The sequence below is a fragment of the Somniosus microcephalus genome, chromosome 9 (assembly GCF_052327205.1).
Source record: "Somniosus microcephalus isolate GS21.2 chromosome 9, FLI_Smic_1.0, whole genome shotgun sequence".
Classification (NCBI taxonomy): Eukaryota; Metazoa; Chordata; class Chondrichthyes; order Squaliformes; family Somniosidae; genus Somniosus; species Somniosus microcephalus.
Window position 1 is genome coordinate 122,795,500 of NC_140995.1, and position 18,118 is coordinate 122,813,617.

The following is an 18,118-nucleotide window of genomic DNA, read 5'->3' on the forward strand; positions in this document are numbered from 1 at the left end:
TTTTCCAGCGTTTCCTGTTGTTATTTCGGATTTCCAGTATCCGCAGTATTTTGCAATCGTATTAGCCATCCCTGACTCCCTGGATCAACTCTTATCAGTATACTGTCTCCTAGCTGCTCTATCAGCTGTTGTGCTGCTGAATATTTTTTATTGCTTCCTCTGTGTCATAATAGAGTTCACTAGTGTCTTACTGTTTGCATATTTATCTCCAGTGGATTAGTTTTCCAATCCTGAGGACTGGGTGGGATCATTGATCAGGTGGAATCACTGAATTGCCCCTCTCAGTCATTGTTCGTGATCACAGCACCGAAGAATCTCTGACAAGCCAGCAGTGGCAGTAACTCTCTCTCTGTGACTGGGTTGCAGGATTTCTTGGATTTGTTACACTTGTGCAGTTTGAATGGTGTTTGCTTTTTGAACAATCACCCGGGTTTGCACTAAAAAGAAATTAAACTCTTCACAAAACACTGGTCATTTTATTTTGTCCGTTAAATCGTTCCGGGAAACGTCATTTTTCACCGTAAGTTATTGTTTGGTTTCTCACTTCTGCTGCATTGACGCGACTCTAAATATAAGAGCCTCTGGTGCACGTGTTACAGCTGCAATCCCCAAGTCACTCTTTTGTTGATGTGATGCATGCATTGTTTGTGTTTGGTTGGAAAACATTCATATTTCAACCAGATTGCTCAAGATATGTGAAAGTTAATTTTGTACAAGGAAAAGGCAGTGTGATTTTTTTGTATTTATATCTTTTTTCTTCTCAACCTCTATAAACACAGCATGACATCCATAATCAGCCATAACAAGAGTTTACATAAACACCTGAAAATGATGTTTCCTTTTGTTGGCCAAACATTCATCATAACTCCAAAACACAATAAATTCTTTTGTCTTTTTCTTACACCATTGGTCCTTTTATGTCTATTTTATCACAAGCTCTGAGAAACCAGCGTCCAGTATGATTATTTATTTTAAGTTCTCTCGTTTTCCTTAAGATCAGTTTTTATTTTCTCCTTATCTTCCTTCTTGTAGCTCTAATGTATTTGTTTGATTTGGAAATATTTTTTGTATTGAAGTTTTTCCTACATTGACATCTGTGTTAACAGTTTGGTTCTCAGCTTCTGTATCACATTTAATTGATCTTCAAGCATAAGGAAATAACTTTTTGTTAGTAATTTATTGTGGGTATTTTATAGCAAGTATCTTGGAAGCAGCAGTTTAAACAGATGCACAGTGAAAACAATTTAGATTTGAGTAATTAAGATTGTACGAGGAATTGGGGCATATTTGATAGTTGGATATCTGTTCATGAATGTTGGAAATGTTTTATAGAGATTTGGACAGTTAAATACAATTTTTACTGTATCTGTACTTGTTCCTTCTAGTGACAGAAAATAATGCAAGAATAACCAACAGCTAGAACAGATATTGCTTTGGTCAACTTAGTGTAGATTTGCTCCTATATCGCTCAAAGAAGATTGCTAATCCTCAAACTTCTAGTTGTATTTGATATAGTACTAATGTCAGAATTTCATTTACTAAACTCTGTTGTCCACTGCTGAGGTAGATTTGAGTGGAAGACTTTTTTCATTAGGTGCTGGGTATTACTACAATGAATCTTATTTGTGACACTTAAGAATCATCAGAAGGAGAAGATAGTAATCTGTTCTGTTTTGTCAGCTTGAATGAACATCCCCTGAGTAAGAGAAGAGTGCACAAGCAATGGCCTCTAACATATTGTCTATTAACAAGTCCAGGATGCTGACTGATGTCCCCAGATGATAGTCTCTGATCCCTACTTTACCTGTGACTGGAGCTAGGATCTTAGTTATAATAATTGGTTGCTATATAAACAACTGGTGGAAATCACTAGGAGGCAATTAGTGTTTAGTGGAGGTGTGAGACAGGAGTGCTGGAGTTGCTGGTGAGTGTTCTGTTCTAATATGTCTGTGCCAATGGTGAAACCCTTTCAGTTTTACATTGTGCATGTTTGCTTTCTTAGTCAAAACTTCAGAGTAATTGAAAGGTATACTTCTACAATTATAACCATTGCTGAGTCTCTTGGTAAAAAAAAGCAACTAAGAAATTAAGAATAAGTATTATGTCATCTATTTGAAAATAATCAAAGTTTATATTCTTGCAAGAGTAAAAGTATCTTGTTTCAGTTACCTTTCCCAGCAGAAATGCCTCACTCCAGAGAACAATTTGAAGTGAAGTCTTCTATTCTCTGAAGTTGAATTTGTCTTTCAGACAAGAGTGGTTAGTTTTTCAGTCTTGTGTTTTTGGTCTATTGACAACAAGCATGTAAGATTTTATTATTTTTATTGTGTGTATTTTCCACAAAGTTCTTGCCCAACTGGCTGTTTCAGTGAATCAAAAAGAGGAAAGTGCAGCACAAGTTAGTGAAGTTCCATCATTTCCAGGTATTGAGAATTTTCATTTATTGAGTTGACTAGGAAATGCTTAAAATACAGAGAAATGTTTAAAATCAATTTTAACACTATCGTGCCTTGTCAGTCACAAGCAAAACCATAAAATGGTTGACTGTTACAATAGGTAAAATAAATCTAATACAGGGTATTAGAATTATAAAAATTAAATTAATCAAGGAAACTGGAATTAATGCTTTACTAAATGCATAGTTGCATCCTATCAACATATTTCAATATTGTCTGATCCACTAATGATAATAGTGAATGTTCCAGCATTGTTTGGCATGCAATGGGGAATGTTTTCAATGTTCCATTACACCTTATTCTTCAATCAGCTTTCTGCTCCTCCCTCCAGTAGTGCACACTAGAATACTCTATAATTATTTTGCTACATGTTTTCAATTAAACAAAAAGTGATCACAATTACGTGACTTAAACCGTACATTTGTCCATGTTAAATGCTTTGGTAGGAATTTGGGTCTTGATGGAATACAAATATGAAGCATTCACCGTTCACCAGAAGCCATTGCTAATCCATTGGTAGTGCACAATTGAGTTTGCACCATCTACGGATCTTGTAATCAACATTGAATTTGTATTTTCTTAGTTATGGATTGATCTCCCTAACTCCAGCCCTTTTGTTTTTGTGATGTCTTCCATTTCAGTTAGTGTCTGAAGAGTTGGCCTCCACTTAATCCTGCCAAAACTAAAACTGAAACTAAATCACATCTGTCAGTACTCGTGAATACAGACCAATTACTACAAGTACCAGATATGATAATAGGTGATCTCCCATATACATAAGGTACTGTGAACTCATGCCTGAGTTATATTAATTAATCTTCATTTGTCTGAATTGTCAGGTTGGTACAGTAGCTCTGTAGTAGCAGCGGCAGAGCGGACCTGGGAGGAGCGGTGAGGCAGCAGTGGCGGTATAAAGAGAGCCTGAGGCGCAGGTAGGCCCCACAGCAGCAGCAGAGCAGACCTGGGAGGAGCGGCGAGGCGGCAGCGGCGGTATAAAGAGAGCCTGAGGCGCAGGTAGGCCCCACAGCAGCAGCAGCAGTGGCAGCAGAGCGGACCTGGGAGGAGCGGCGAGGCAGAGTGAAGTCAAAAGTGACGTCGGCACAAGGGGAGGGAGCTGATTGGTGAGTATCTGGTAAGTGTTTTTACTTGGCTTTCTTAAAGTTTTTAAGTTTATTCCAGCTAGGTTAGTAAATTAGAGGTTAATTAGAGGTATGGCAAGGCAGCTCACACCCGTGGAATGCAAATCCTGTGCCATGTGGGAAGGCCTGGACACCTCCCGTGGTCTGGACGACCACATGTGCGGGAAGTGTTGCCAGCTACAGCAACTCGAGCACCAGGTTACAGAGCTTGAGCGGTGACTGCAGTCACTGATGTGCATCCGCGAGGCTAAGAGTTACGTGGAAAGCACATTTCAGGAGGTGGTCATCCCACAGCTTAAGAGTATGCAGGCAGAGAGGGAATGGGTGACCGTCAGACAGAAGAGGAGGACCAGGCAGGTAGTGTAGGAGTCCCCTGAGCCCATCTTGCTCACCAACCAGTATTTGGTGCTGAGTACTGGTGAGGGCGATGGTTCCTCTGGGGAGTGCAGCCAGAGCCAAGTCCACAGCACCATGGAAGGCTCAGCTGCACAAGCGGGGGGGAAGAGGAGAGGGAGAGCAATAGTGATAGGGGATTCAACAGTTAGGGGAGCAGACAGGCATTTCTGCGGCCGCAGACGTGACTCCAGGTTGATCTGTTGCCTCCCTGGTTCCAGGGTCAAGGATGTCACTGAACGGCTGCAGGGCATTCTGAGGGGAAGGGTGAACAGCCAGAGGTTGTGGTCCATATCGGTACCAACGACATAGGTAGGAAGAGGGATGAAGTCCTGCAGGCAGAGTTTAGGGAGCTAGGAAAGATGTTAAAAAGCAGGATCTCACCAGTGCCACGTGCTAGTGAGTTCAGAAATAGGAAGATAGAGCAGATGAATGCATGGCTGGAGAGATGGTGTAGGAGAGAGGGCTTTAGATTCCTGAGGAATTGGAACCATTTCTGGGGGAGGTGGGATCTCTACAAGCCAGACAGGTTGCACCTCAACGGGAACGGGACCAATATCCTCGTGGGAGGGTTTGCTAGTGCTGTTGGGGAGGGTTTAAACTAGCTTGGCAGGGGGATGGGAACCTAAGTATAGAGTCAATAGGGAGGGAAGAAAAACTGGAATTGGAAAACAAAAACATAGAATGTAAATTAGAAGGACAGAGGAATAAAGGGCTAGATAGTAGTCAACAAGAAGGTTTGCCTGTACTAAATGGTATATACTTCAATGCAAGGAGTAAAGCGAACAAGGCAGATGAGCTGAGGGCACAGGTAGATACTTGGGACTATGATATAGCTATTACAGAGACGTCGCTGAAAGAGGGGCAGGTATGGCAGCTCAACATTCCTGGTTACAGGATTTTCAAATGGGATACAGAGGGAGGTAAAAAGGGAGGGGGGGTCACGGTATTGATTAAAGAAACTATTACAGCTGTGAGGAGGGATGATATGTTGGAGGGATCATCAAACGAGGTCATATGGGTCGAATTGAAAAACAAAAAAGGGGCGATCACACTGCTGGGAGTGTACTACCAACCTCCAAACAGTGAGAGGGAGATAGAAGAACAAATATGTAGACAAATTTCTGAGAAGTGCAAAAACGATAGGGCAGTAATAGTGGGGGATTTCAACTACCCCAATATTAAATGGGATAAAATCAGTGTGAAGGGTATAGAAGGTGTAGAATTCCTAAAATGCATCCAGGAGATCTTTTTTAGCCAGTATGCAGCAAGCCCAACAAGGGAGGGGGCGGTTCTGGACTTAGTTTTAGGGAATGAAGCTGGGCATGTAGAAGGCGTATCAGTGGGGGAGCATTTTGGAGCTAGTGACCATAATTCTGTTAGATTTAAAGTAGTTATGGAAAAGGACAAGGATAGACCAGGAATAAAAATTCTAAATTGGGGAAAAGCAAATTTTGCTAAGCTCAGAGGGGATTTAGCCATAGTGGACTGGAAACAGCTACTTGAAGGTAAATCAATGTCAGAGCAGTGGGAGGCATTCAAGGAGGAGATCCGGAGGGTTCAGACCAAACATGTGCCTTTAAAGAAAAAAGGTGGGACTGAAAAATCTAGAGCTCCCTGGATGTCTAGAGACATACAGGGTAGGATAAAGAAAAAAAGGGAGGCGTATGACAGATACCAAGGGCTAAATACTCCAGAATCTTTAGAGGAGTACAGAAAGTGCAGGGCTGCAATTAAAAATGATATTAGGAAAGCAAAGAGAGAGCATGAAAAATTCTTGGCAAATAAAATCAAGGAAAACCCAAAGATGTTTTATAAATATATTAGGAGTAAGAGGATAACTAAAGAAAGGGTAGGGCCTATTGCAGATCATGAGGGTAATCTGTGTGTGGAGGCGGGAGACGTCGGTAGGGTTCTTAATGAATATGTTGTGTCTGTTTTCACAATGGAGAGGGGCAAAGCAGACATTGCTATCGGGGGGGGGGGGGAGGAGTGTGAAATATTAGATGAAATAAACATAGTGAGAGAGGAAGTATTAAGGGGTTTAGCAACTTTAAAACTTGATAAATCCCTAGGCCTGGATGAAATGTATCCCAGGCTGTTAAGCGAAGCTAAAGAGGAAATAGCAGAGGCCCTGACCATCATTTTTCAATCCTCTCTGGCTTCAGGTGTGGTGCCAGAGGACTGGAGGACTGCTAATGTGGTACCCTTGTTTAAAAAGGGAGGAAAGGATAGACCAAGTAATTACAGGCCAGTCAGCCTAACCTCAGTGGTGGGAAAATTATTGGAAAGAATTCTGAAGGACAGGATAAATCTTCATTTAGAAAGACAAGGATTAATCAAGGATAGTCAGCATGGATATGTTATGGGAAGGTCCTGTCTGACAAACTTGATTGAATATTTTGAGGAGGTAACGAGGAGGGTAGATGAGGGTAGTGCGTTTGATGTATTGTATATGAAATTTAGCAAGGTTTCATCTGGTAGACTGGTCACGAAGTTAAAAGCCCATGGGATCCAGGGCAAAGTGTCAAGTTGGATTCAAAACTGGCTCGGAGACAGGAAGCAGAATGTAAGAGCCATAAAAGCTTAAGAAGATACTTTAAAATAGTGGTTAAATGGCATAATACAGTTAATTTACCTGACCGACTTATTGTATTAAGAAACCCCCTATTTTCTTGCTCCAGTAGTATAGTCCGAGACACCCCCTTCATTCTTGCCACAATGGAACAGTCCCTAAGCCACAAATGGGTGCAGCCATTTTACAGTTTAAACTCCACGTGGTTGAAGGAGGCAGAAGTTGTGAGGTTTGGAGCAGTACAGTTTTTGACCGTGTTCGTTTATACGTGTTTGCTTTGTAATTCCGTTTGTTAAGTGTTATAGTAAACAGTTTAAAAGACAAAGCTACGTTTGGGAACGTTTTATTTCGACACGCATCTACTCGTTGTTAAAAACCCCACAGCTCAGTGGCTGCCTGTTTGGAAACTAAGAAGCGCCACTACATTAGTCAAAAACTTGCTCCCTAAGAAGGAAGGGACGGAATCGTCGGCGAACGTATACCCGAATGGTCACGGAGCCAGACGACAATATAAGAAAGCGAAGGTACAGTGACTGCTACTTGCTTTGTTCATTCTATTGAGAAGCTAAATAAGAGCTGCGGGTAAAATGGCCGAGGCCTTACGGAGCCAGGAGCTTCCATCAGCCAGAAAGATTGCTGGCCAAAAGAGGGAAATAAAGCTCACCCCAAAGGCAATGGAAGAGAAGTTACATAGAAGCATAGGTGCAAGGAAGGCTAAATTAGCTCAGATAACTGGAAAAATGAAGATAATCGATCGTCTCATGGAAGATAATGCTAATATTAAGAAAGCTGAAGACATGATGTATTACGATTTCTCCAAGCTGCATGAAGAATTTAATGTACTCAATGAAGATGTATTAGCACTTCTGCCTGAAGAAGAGGGAAACGCTGATCAGCACAACTGGTTTGATCTTAAATCAACCAGCATTAAGGACTATATCAAGGCCACGGAACAGTGGATGTTAAAGATTCGTCAAGACGCTGATACAGCAGAGAAAGATAAAGTTGACGATGAAGTCGGACCAGACGATAGCATTTCAGAGACTTCCGCCAGACCGAGCAAAAATCGAAAAGAAGGTAGCTCTGTTTCTGGACGCAGGTCAGTCGCTTCCACCACAAGCTCGTCGCGATGCATGAGAGCGGAGGCCGAACGGGCGGCGTTGATGGCGCGCGCAGCATCTTTAGCGGAGAAGCAAGCTCTTGAATGGGAAGAGGCCCAACTGCAGGTCCAAGAGGCCCAACTGCAGGCCCAACGGGCCCAGGTGCAGGCAAAGAAAGAACAGCTGGAGATAAAAACAGCTATCGAGGTCTCAGACGCCAGGTTGAGTGCGTATGAAGATTATGAAGGCTCACGGGACGGCGGGAGCCACTGCCAGTCAACGTCGTCACATAGAGTTGGACCCAGGGCACCTTCAAGAGTTACAACAGAGCCCGAAGGCAATCCCCTGGCATTACGGCGTGGAAGAGTGGCCTCTCCACTAACAGGAGCACGTGATGCTACCCCAGACGTCAGACGGTCTAGACTAGACCCTGCTGATGACCACCAGAGGCCTGAAGACACAGGGAGAAGCCTATACCGAGTGATGCAACGTCAGAACGAAATTACAGAGATGCTTGTAAAACAACAGAATCTGTTTCGACTCCCTCAAAGAGACATACCAGTGTTCCAAGGCGACCCACTCAAGTATAAGCCCTTCATCAGATCCTTTGAACAAGCCATTGACTCCAAAACAGAGAGCAGCAGTGATAAGTTGTACTACCTGGGACAGTACACCAGTGGTAAGCCACAAGACCTGGTCAGAAGCTGTGAACACATGAGACCGGACCGGGGATACATAGAAGCCAGGAAGTTGCTGCAGGAGCACTATGGTAACGAGCTGAGGATAGCCACTGCATATATCGAAAAGGCTACCAAGTGGCCACAGATCAGATCGGAGGACGGAGAGGCATTGAACGCATATGTTCTTTTCCTCATAGGATGTCGCAACACCATGGAGGATGTTGAATTCATGGAAGAGATGGACAATCCTACGACTATGAGAATCATCATCTCTAAGCTTCCTTACAGGATGAGAGAACAATGGAGAAGAACAGCCTTTGAGATAATGGAGAGACGGAAAAGTAGAGCCAGGTTTGCAGACTTAGTGAACTTCATAGACAAACAGGCTAAAATTGCTAGGGACCCATTGTTTGGAAACATCCAAGATGTCAGCCCGACCACCGATGGAAGAGTGAAAGCCAAGCCTGTTGAATCAAAGACTCTCAGGAAAGGTGGTTCCAGGGGAAGCAGCTTTGCAACTATCGTCACCCAGGCCGAGGAAGAAAGGCCCCAGAACTCGTCTCCCAAAAAGAGCAGCACAGTGACGTCTGCTAATGCCTTTCAGAAGCCATGCTTATTCTGCCAGAAGAATCATACATTGGATTTCTGCAGCGACATCAAAGCACAGCCACATAAGGACAGAATCGAATCCCTGAAGTGCAACGGCCTATGCTTTGGATGTCTCTCTCAGGGGCAGCTGAGTAGAAACTGTAAGCAAAGAACAACATGCAGAGAGTGCACTCGGAAACATCCCAGTCTGCTGCATATCCATAAAGAAGAACAAGTCTCTAAGAAGAGTGAAGAAAACAATACCGACGAGAAGGTTGTTTCAAGTGCTCTGGTGTCGCTAGAACCAGAGACTTGTGGACTCACTGGGGCCGGTGACAGTGACTGTATTCTTGCCATCGTACCAGTAAAGATCAAGTCTAAGAGGAGTGAGAAGCTTGTGGAGACTTACGCCTTCATGGATCCAGGTAGCTCAGCAACGTTCTGCACAGAATCACTCATGCGACAGCTGAACGTTAGAGGCAGAAGAACAGAAATCCTATTACGCACCATGGGTCATGAGAAGTCAATGCAAAGTTATATCCTGTCAGACCTAGAAGTGTGTGGACTTGAAGAGAAGGACTTCATAGACCTGCCTAATGTTTTCACACAGAGGGAGATTCCTGTTAGAATAGGGAACCTAGCCCTGCAGAAGGATGTGGATAGATGGCCTTACCTAGAAAAGGTGCGTCTCCCATACATTGAAGCAGAAATTGGCCTATTAATTGGAACCAATGCCTACAAAACTATGGAGCCATGGCAGGTGATAAACAGCAAGGATGACGGACCCTACGCCATCAGGACAGCCCTTGGATGGGTAATCAATGGACCGGTAAGGAGAGATGATGGCCACAAGTCGAATAAGGAGGAACGACAAAATGTCACAGTTAATCGCATCTCTATCGCAAGCATTGAAGAGCTGTTGATACAGCAGTTCAACGCAGACTTCTCAGAACGCAGCTGTGAGGAAAAGACAGAGATGTCACAAGAAGACCATCAGTTCATGGGTTTGATGACAAGGTCTACACAGTTCATTGATGGCCACTATCACATTGGTTTGCCACTGAGAAGACAGACCGCGAAGATGCCGAACAATCGCTGCATAGCAGAGCAACGCGCCATCAGTCTAAAGAGAAAGCTGAACAAGAACCCCGACTTTCACGAAGACTACAAAGACTTCATGAGAAACATCATAGCGAAAGGCTATGCTGTAAAGGTGCCCGAGGAACAGTTGAACAGAGACGATGGAAGGGTCTGGTACATTCCTCATCACGGGGTGTATCACCCAAAGAAGAAAAAGATCCGTGTAGTGTTTGACTGCACCGCCTCATTCAGAGGAACTTCACTGAATGACCAGCTGCTTCAAGGTCCTGATCTTACTAATACCCTCATTGGCGTCTTGACTAGGTTTAGACAAGAGCTCGTTGCCATGATGGCAGACATAGAATCAATGTTCTACCAAGTTAGAATCCCTGATGAAGATGCTGATCTTCTGCGCTTCCTTTGGTGGCCAGATGGCGACGTTAGTCAAGCGATGGTGGAATGTAGAATGGCCGTACACTTGTTCGGAGCCACATCATCTCCCAGCTGTGCAAGCTACGCTCTCAGAAAAACTGCAGAAGATGGCAAAGGCAAAGCACCATCAGAGGCTGTGGAGACAATCTTCAGAAACTTTTATGTCGACGACTGTCTGAAGTCCGTGTCAACAGAAGACGATGCCATCGCACTGTCAAGAGACCTTAGAACTCTGTGTTCGAATGGAGGATTCCATCTGACTAAGTGGATAAGCAACAGCAGAGCAGTTCTAGCTTCTATCCCAGAAAAGGAAAGAGCCACTGAAGTCAAAGATCTGGACCTGAGCCACGATGTCCTTCCTATCGAGAGAGCTCTTGGTGTACAATGGTGCATCGAGTCAGACACGTTCAACTTCAGGATAATGGTGAACGAAAGACCATCCACAAGACGAGGGATTCTCTCCGTGGTCAGTTCCATCTACGACCCTCTTGGATTCCTGGCACCACTCATTCTGCCGGTGAAGCTGATGCTACGAGAGCTGTGTAGAGACAAGAGAGGATGGGATGAAGATATCCCAGAAGGTCAAGCTCAGAGATGGCACAGATGGTTGACAGATTTGCAACAACTTTCTAGCTTCAACGTCAGTAGATGCATCAAGCCCGCGAGTTTTGGAGTTACAAAGACGGCTCAACTACATCATTTCTCGGACGCCAGTGAGGACGGCTATGGCACGGCTACTTACCTCTTGTTGACAAATCAACAGGGCCAGAAACATTGTGCCTTCCTCATGGGGAAATCCAGGGTGGCTCCGCTGAAGCAGGTCACCATCCCGAGACTGGAATTGACGGCAGCGGTTGTTGCAGTTAAAGTTGACCAGGTGATGCGGAAAGAGTTACAGCTCCCATTAGAAGAATCTGTCTTCTGGACGGATAGCACGACGGTGCTGAAGTATATAGAGAATGAGAAGATACGCTTCAAGACCTTCGTAGCAAACAGAATCTCATCCATTAGAGAAGCTACACAACCATCTCAATGGAGGTACGTAAACACCTCATTAAACCCAGCAGATCAAGCCTCACGAGGATTGAAGGCTGAAAACTTCATGAGGAGTGAAACTTGGATACAAGGCCCAAGTTATCTGCTGGAAACAGAGAGATCATGGCCAGAAAGACCAGATATGCCAAGTCAGATTGCTGAAGACGACGTCGAAGTCAAGAGATCAGTCACAGTAAATCTCATAAATACGAAAGAGAACTTTGACACAGTGAACAAGCTTGTTAACCATTTCTCAGGATGGCACCAGTTGAGGAAAGCAGTTGCATGGTTTCTAAGGTTGAAAGAGTTGCTGCTACACCTGAGCGGTAAGAGAAAAGAGTACCGAGCCACTATCAGTCAGTCTGAAAGTAACCCTGATAAGCAGAGAATGCTTCTACAGCAGTATACGCATCATCACAAGACCACATTGGGCAAGAATTCATTGACCGTGGAGGATTTGGCCAAGGCTGAGAAGGAGATAGTTCGCTTCAGTCAAAGACAAAGATACCCAGAAGAAATCGAAGCTCTACAGCGAAATACTCCAATCAAGAAAGGTAGTCATATCTACAAGCTGGACCCTACACTGCAAGATGGAGTACTGAGGGTGGGAGGGAGACTAAACAAATCTGCTATGCCAGAGGAGGCCAAGCATCCTGCTATCCTTTCTAAGGACCTCTGGGTTGCTACCCTCATTCTTCAGCATATACACCAGAGTATTGGACACAGTGGGAGGAATCACGTGCTTGCGAAGCTAAGACAAAGATACTGGATTCCAGGAGCTAATTCCATAATAAGAAAAATACTCTCTGAATGCATTGTTTGCAGACGGTTACACGCTAGAGCTGGGGAGCAGAAAATGGCAGACCTGCCTGAAGACCGTTTGTTACCAGACAAGCCCCCATTTACAAACGTAGGGGTGGACTATTTCGGGCCTTTCGAGGTAAAGCGAGGACGGAGCCTTGTCAAGAGATATGGTGTGCTTTTCACTTGTTTGACCATCAGAGCTGTTCATATTGAGGTGGCACACACGCTTGACACTGATTCCTGTATTAATGCCTTGCGGCGCTTTGTCTGTAGAAGAGGACAGGTGTCCATTATGCGTTCTGATAATGGCACTAATTTCGTCGGAGCGGAGAGAGAACTACGGGAAGCTATTGAAGGTTGGAATCAGCTTAAAATACAGGAAGCCATGATGCAAACAGGAATTAAGTGGATCTTCAATCCTCCGGCTGCATCCCACCACGGAGGTGTCTGGGAAAGACAGATACGCACCGTAAGAAAACTACTCAGTTCTGTACTGAAGCAGCAAGCGCTTGACGACGAGGGACTCCAAACCGTTCTGTGCGAGGTCGAAGCCATCATTAATGACCGACCGATAACTAAGACATCAGATGATCCCAATGACCTCGAAGCCCTGACTCCGAACCACCTGTTGTTGTTGAAAACACAGCCAGCCATGCCCCCGGGAGTCTTCAAAAAGGAAGATCTGTATGCCTGTCGGAAGTGGAGGCAAGTTCAGTATATGTCAGACCTTTTCTGGGCCAGATGGACAAGAGAATACTTACCTCTGCTACAGGAGCGTCAAAAATGGTCCAAAATAAAGAGGAACTTCATTGTCAGAGACATTGTCTTAATTGTGGATGATTCAGCCCCTAGAAATTCTTGGTTGATGGGAAAAATAATTAAGACCATGCCAGACTCCAGAGGCGTTGTTCGTCGCGTTTGTTTGCAAACCAAGACCAGTACCCTGGAAAGACCGATCACAAAGCTCTGCCTGCTACAAGAAGCAGCGTGAAAGGCTCCCGAACGAAAAAAGTGGACACTTATATTGTAAATATGTTGAACTCATTAGTTTATGACTCTTAATGTTTGAGTAATTGATATGCTTCGTGTGCCTAGTCAATTAGGGGCCGGAATGTAAGAGCCATAAAAGCTTAAGAAAATACTTTAAAATAGTGGTTAAATGGCATAATACAGTTAATTTACCTGACCGACTTATTGTATTAAGAAACCCCCTATTTTCTTGCTCCAGTAGTATAGTCCGAGACACCCCCTTCATTCTTGCCACAATGGAACAGTCCCTAAGCCACAAATGGGTGCAGCCATTTTACAGTTTAAACTCCACGTGGTTGAAGGAGGCAGAAGTTGTGAGGTTTGGAGCAGTACAGTTTTTGACCGTGTTCGTTTATACGTGTTTGCTTTGTAATTCCGTTTGTTAAGTGTTATAGTAAACAGTTTAAAAGACAAAGCTACGTTTGGGAACGTTTTATTTCGACACGCGTCTACTCGTTGTTAAAAACCCCACAGCTCAGTGGCTGCCTGTTTGGAAACTAAGAAGCGCCACTACACAGAGGGTAATGGTTGATGGCTGTTTTTGTGACTGGAAGGCTGTTTCCAGTGGGGTTCCGCGGGGCTCAGTACTACGTCCCTTGCTTTTTGTGGTATATATCAACGATCTTGACTTGAATATAGGGGGTATGATTAAGAAGTTTGCAGATGATACTAAAATCGGTTGTGTGGTTGATACTGAAGAAGGAAGCTGTAGACTGCAGGAAGATATCAATAAATTGGTCAGGTGGGCAGAACAGTGGCAAATGGAATTCAATCCAGAGAAGTGTGAGGTAATGCATTTGGGGAGGGCTAACAAGGAAAGGGAATACACATTAAATGGTAGGATACTAAGTAGTGTAGAAGAATAAAGGGACCTTGGAGTACATGTCCACAGATCCCTGAAGGTAGCAGGCCAAGTAGATAAGGTAGTTAAGAAGGCATACGGAATGCTTGCCTTTATTAGCCATGGTGTAGAATACAAGAGCAGGGGGGTTATGCTTCAACTGTATAAAACACTAGTTAGGCCTCAGCTAGAGTACTGCGTGCAGTTCTGGTCACCATATTACAGGAAAGATGTGATTGCACTAGAGAGGGTACAGAGGAGATTTACAAGGATGTTGCCGGGAGTAGAGAATCTTAGCTATGAGGAAAGACTGGATAGGCTGGGTTTGTTTTCCTTGGAACAGAGGAGACTGAGGGGAGACCTTATTGAGGTGTATAAAATTTGAGAGGCATAGATAAAGTGGATAGAAAGGACCTATTTCCCTTAGCAGAGGGGTCAAAAACCAGGGGGCACAGATTTAAAGTAATTGGGGGAAGGTTTAGAAGGGATTTGAGAGGAAATTTCTTCACCCAGAGGGTTGTGGGGGTCTGGAACTCACTGCCTGAAAGGGTGGTAGAGGCAGGAACCCTAACCACATTTACAAAGTACTTGGATGTGCACTTGGGATGCTGTAACCTGCAGGGCTACGGACCAAGAGCTGGGAAGTGGGATTAGGCTGGATAGCTCTTTGTTGGCCGTCACAGACATGATGGGCCGAAATGGCCTCCTTCTGTGCTGTAACTTTCTATGATTCTATAAGAGATGTATAGTTCCTCCCCTGAAGATGCTGGCTCCTTTCTGGGGTACAGTCTGTGCTCACACCTGACCTCCATGCATATACATTTCTAACAGGGGTCGCTGGCTAGTGATCAGGAATGGGGACATTACTGATCGTTCCTTCTGTAATTGAGGGGCACTGAGGCCAACTCTCATATCCCTACTGCCACCTTGGCTAAAACCTGCTAACTCAGCACAAAGCAGTATCAATTTTTATTTGTGAAGTGTATCGAAAGTCATTTTATTTTGAGCACTAAAGTATCAAATTTGGGGGGGTGCAGACCGTTCGGGGTGAAAATAATCTTGGACGGGGTGTAAAACGGTCTGCCAATTCGCTATCGCCCATTTTGCGCTACCCTGGACCAATTTCACTCCCTTTATTTATTTTATATATTTATTGCATCCAATCTGATTGCTGACCCTCTCACTGGGGTCATTGTCAACGTTGCTGCCTGGGCAGTAATCTGACCTAATGGCCCGTTGTAGAACCTGCCCGATTTTCAGTCCATTGATTTCAGTGAGATGAAAAGCAGGCGGGCTCTACAATGGGCATACGATCTGCTGTGCCAGATTAGCACCCAGACGGCAAAGTTGGCAATGACCCCCAATATGTTGTATCTATACATTTCATAACAGGTCCTGAGTGCTGAAAATTTCTGAACTGAAGTTAAACGTAATCATAAAAGTGTAGCGTTTGTAGCAATGACTCAGTACACAACTATATATTAATGTTCAATAATAAAAAATATGTGTGGGCAAAAATGCACATGTTGTAAAGATACAAAATGTATTTATTGTAGTGGATCCAGGAGAGTACAGTGAGTGAGCTGGAGAAGGGCCAGAGAAGAGCTATCGAATGATACTTACTTCGTGCTCTTTGGATAGGCTGAAGAAACTGGGGCTTTTTAATAGGACAAATGTAGACTTCAAGGTGAAATGATAGTGGTTTATAAAATGATGAAGGGAATCGATTCTGTTCGGGTGGATAGTTTATTTGAATTCGATATGGATAGGAGAGCTAAAAGGCATGAATATAAGATTAAAAAAAAACCATAAGCCCCAGTTTTAATGGGAGTGCGGGAATGGTGCGTGTGAGGCCCCGAAGCGGGCAGCGCAACCAACAACGAAAGTGATCTCGGCATGTGGCAGGGTATAATGGCCAGGCCTGGTTTTTATGCTGCTTGCTAACTTCCTGACCAAAAACGGCTGGGGAGTCGGTGGAAAGCAGCGCCCCGGTCATTCAAATCGTGCCGGTCGGAGGCAGCAGCCACGGACAGAGGGAACTGACTGAGATTGGAAACTTGTGTGGGGAATCTGAGGCAAAAAATATTTCTTGACACACACGAAAAAAGTTATTCAAGAAACAGTCCCAAGTTTCTGCACTTCTAAATGACATTTACATTTAGAAACACATTTTCAGATTATGTTAGATCTCTACAAGCTACGTGTGCATTGCAAGCGCCAAAGAATGTTCCATTCTGAAAGTTTTCTTTGACGTTTTCTGTTTGCAGTTGGAAATAGAGAGATGTTAATGAGAAGAATCAGTGAACTTCAGGATTTAATAAAGGCTTTCGGAAAACTGGAGGATTTAATAATTTTGGTGGTATACTAACAATTCAAAGACTGAAACACCTTCAAAGAAAACTAAAATGAATACAAGTCTTGGAAGCACAGAAATAGTAGAATACTGCTACGAATTTGTGGACGAATCTTGCCCTAAAACAATCCGATCCGATGGGCTCCGAGCGTGCCTTTATGCATTTGGCGCAGTAGCGATTCTGGTCACAATGTTTGGTAACATGTTGGTGATTATTTCAATCTCCCATTTCAAACAGCTTCACACACCCACTAATTATCTCGTTCTTTCCTTGGCAGTTGCTGATTTTCTGCTGGGATGTATGGTTATGCCTTACAGTTTGGTGAGGTCTGTAGAAAACTGTTGGTACTTAGGGAAATTGTTTTGCAAACTTCAAGCGAGCTTTGATTACATGCTCTGTGCAGCGTCAATATTCCACCTGTGCTTTATCTCTGTTGACCGTTACTATGCGGTATGTGACCCGCTGAAATACAAAACCAGAATGACTCTTCACATCGTCCTGATAATGATCGTCATCAGTTGGATTCTTTCAGCATTTGTGGGCTTTGGCATGGTATGTTTAGAATTAAATTTAATAGAAATTAGAGATTTTTACTATCAGAATATTTTTTGCTATGGGGGTTGTGTACTGGTGATGGGTCAACTATGTTCAGTGATCTACTCGATCATTTCCTTTTTCTTCCCAGGATTTATTATGCTATGTATTTATACAAAGATTTACTTTGTAGCCACAAAACAAGCCCGAGCCATAAATGACATTACAAGGCAAATCCAGATCATTAATGAAAACAAAAACGTAGCTTCCCAGACAAGTGAAAGAAAAGCTGCAAAAACCCTTGGAATAGTGATGGGAGTGTTTTTAATCTGCTGGTCTCCATATTTCACTTGTAATTTCATAGATCCTTTCATTGGACATTCAATTCCACCGATTATGTTCGATGTTTTTTTTTGGTTCGGCTATTTAAACTCCGCTTTCAATCCCGTGATCTATGCATTCTTTTATTCTTGGTTCAGAAAAGCCCTGAAAATTATTTTAACTTTTAAAATATTCACAACCGATTCCGCAAGAGTAAATCTATTCTGAGTTCATTGATAAAATAAGACTTATAGAGCTAGAGATATAGTGACACCGGTAAAGCTGTTCCTGCCTTGCTAAGGCTTTTTTTTGCATATCCGATCATTTCTTATTTTAACTCGGAATACTTTTTACAATTATACCCTCGAAACCTGTGAAAATAGTCATTGCAATGAACACTGCAATTGCCATGTGATCATCAGTCACAAACAATTGTCGGACATGCTTCAGGGGTTTTGAAATTATATAAAGAGTGAACGCGGTTTTGTATTATGATCTTATGCATGAATAAAAGTTTTCTTCCACCTTGTGTGATGAGAGATTTATGAATGTTCCAGTTGAAATAAATTACGAAGCGCCACTACAGAAAGTTTATCCTACAATCAATAATCTGCTTATGCTGCTGACTAAACATTGCTAAAGTTGGTAGAGCTTTTAGCTCTGCGTCAGAAAGTAATGCTTCAGATGTCAACACGGTGACCTAAACATAAAGGAGGCAAATGGCCGCAGGAGCTCTCCCAATTATCTGCTGCAACTT

The 18,118-nt window shown here is 43.4% G+C and overlaps 1 protein-coding gene across 1 annotated transcript; it reads left to right on the top strand.

The window, feature by feature from the left end:
* The first annotated feature begins 16,434 nt into the window (after positions 1–16,434).
* Positions 16,435–17,838, top strand: LOC147112644 (trace amine-associated receptor 1-like). Its single transcript, XM_085996222.1, has one exon. The coding sequence runs from the start codon at positions 16,558–16,560 to the stop codon at positions 17,587–17,589; it is 1,032 nt and encodes a 343-aa protein (XP_085852348.1). The 5' UTR covers positions 16,435–16,557; the 3' UTR covers positions 17,590–17,838.
* The last annotated feature ends 280 nt before the right edge of the window (positions 17,839–18,118 follow it).

Coding starts and splice junctions, on each gene's coding strand:
- LOC147112644 (XM_085996222.1), top strand. CDS start 16,558: ATGAATACAAGTCTTGGAAGCACAGAAATAGTAGAATACTGCTACGAA.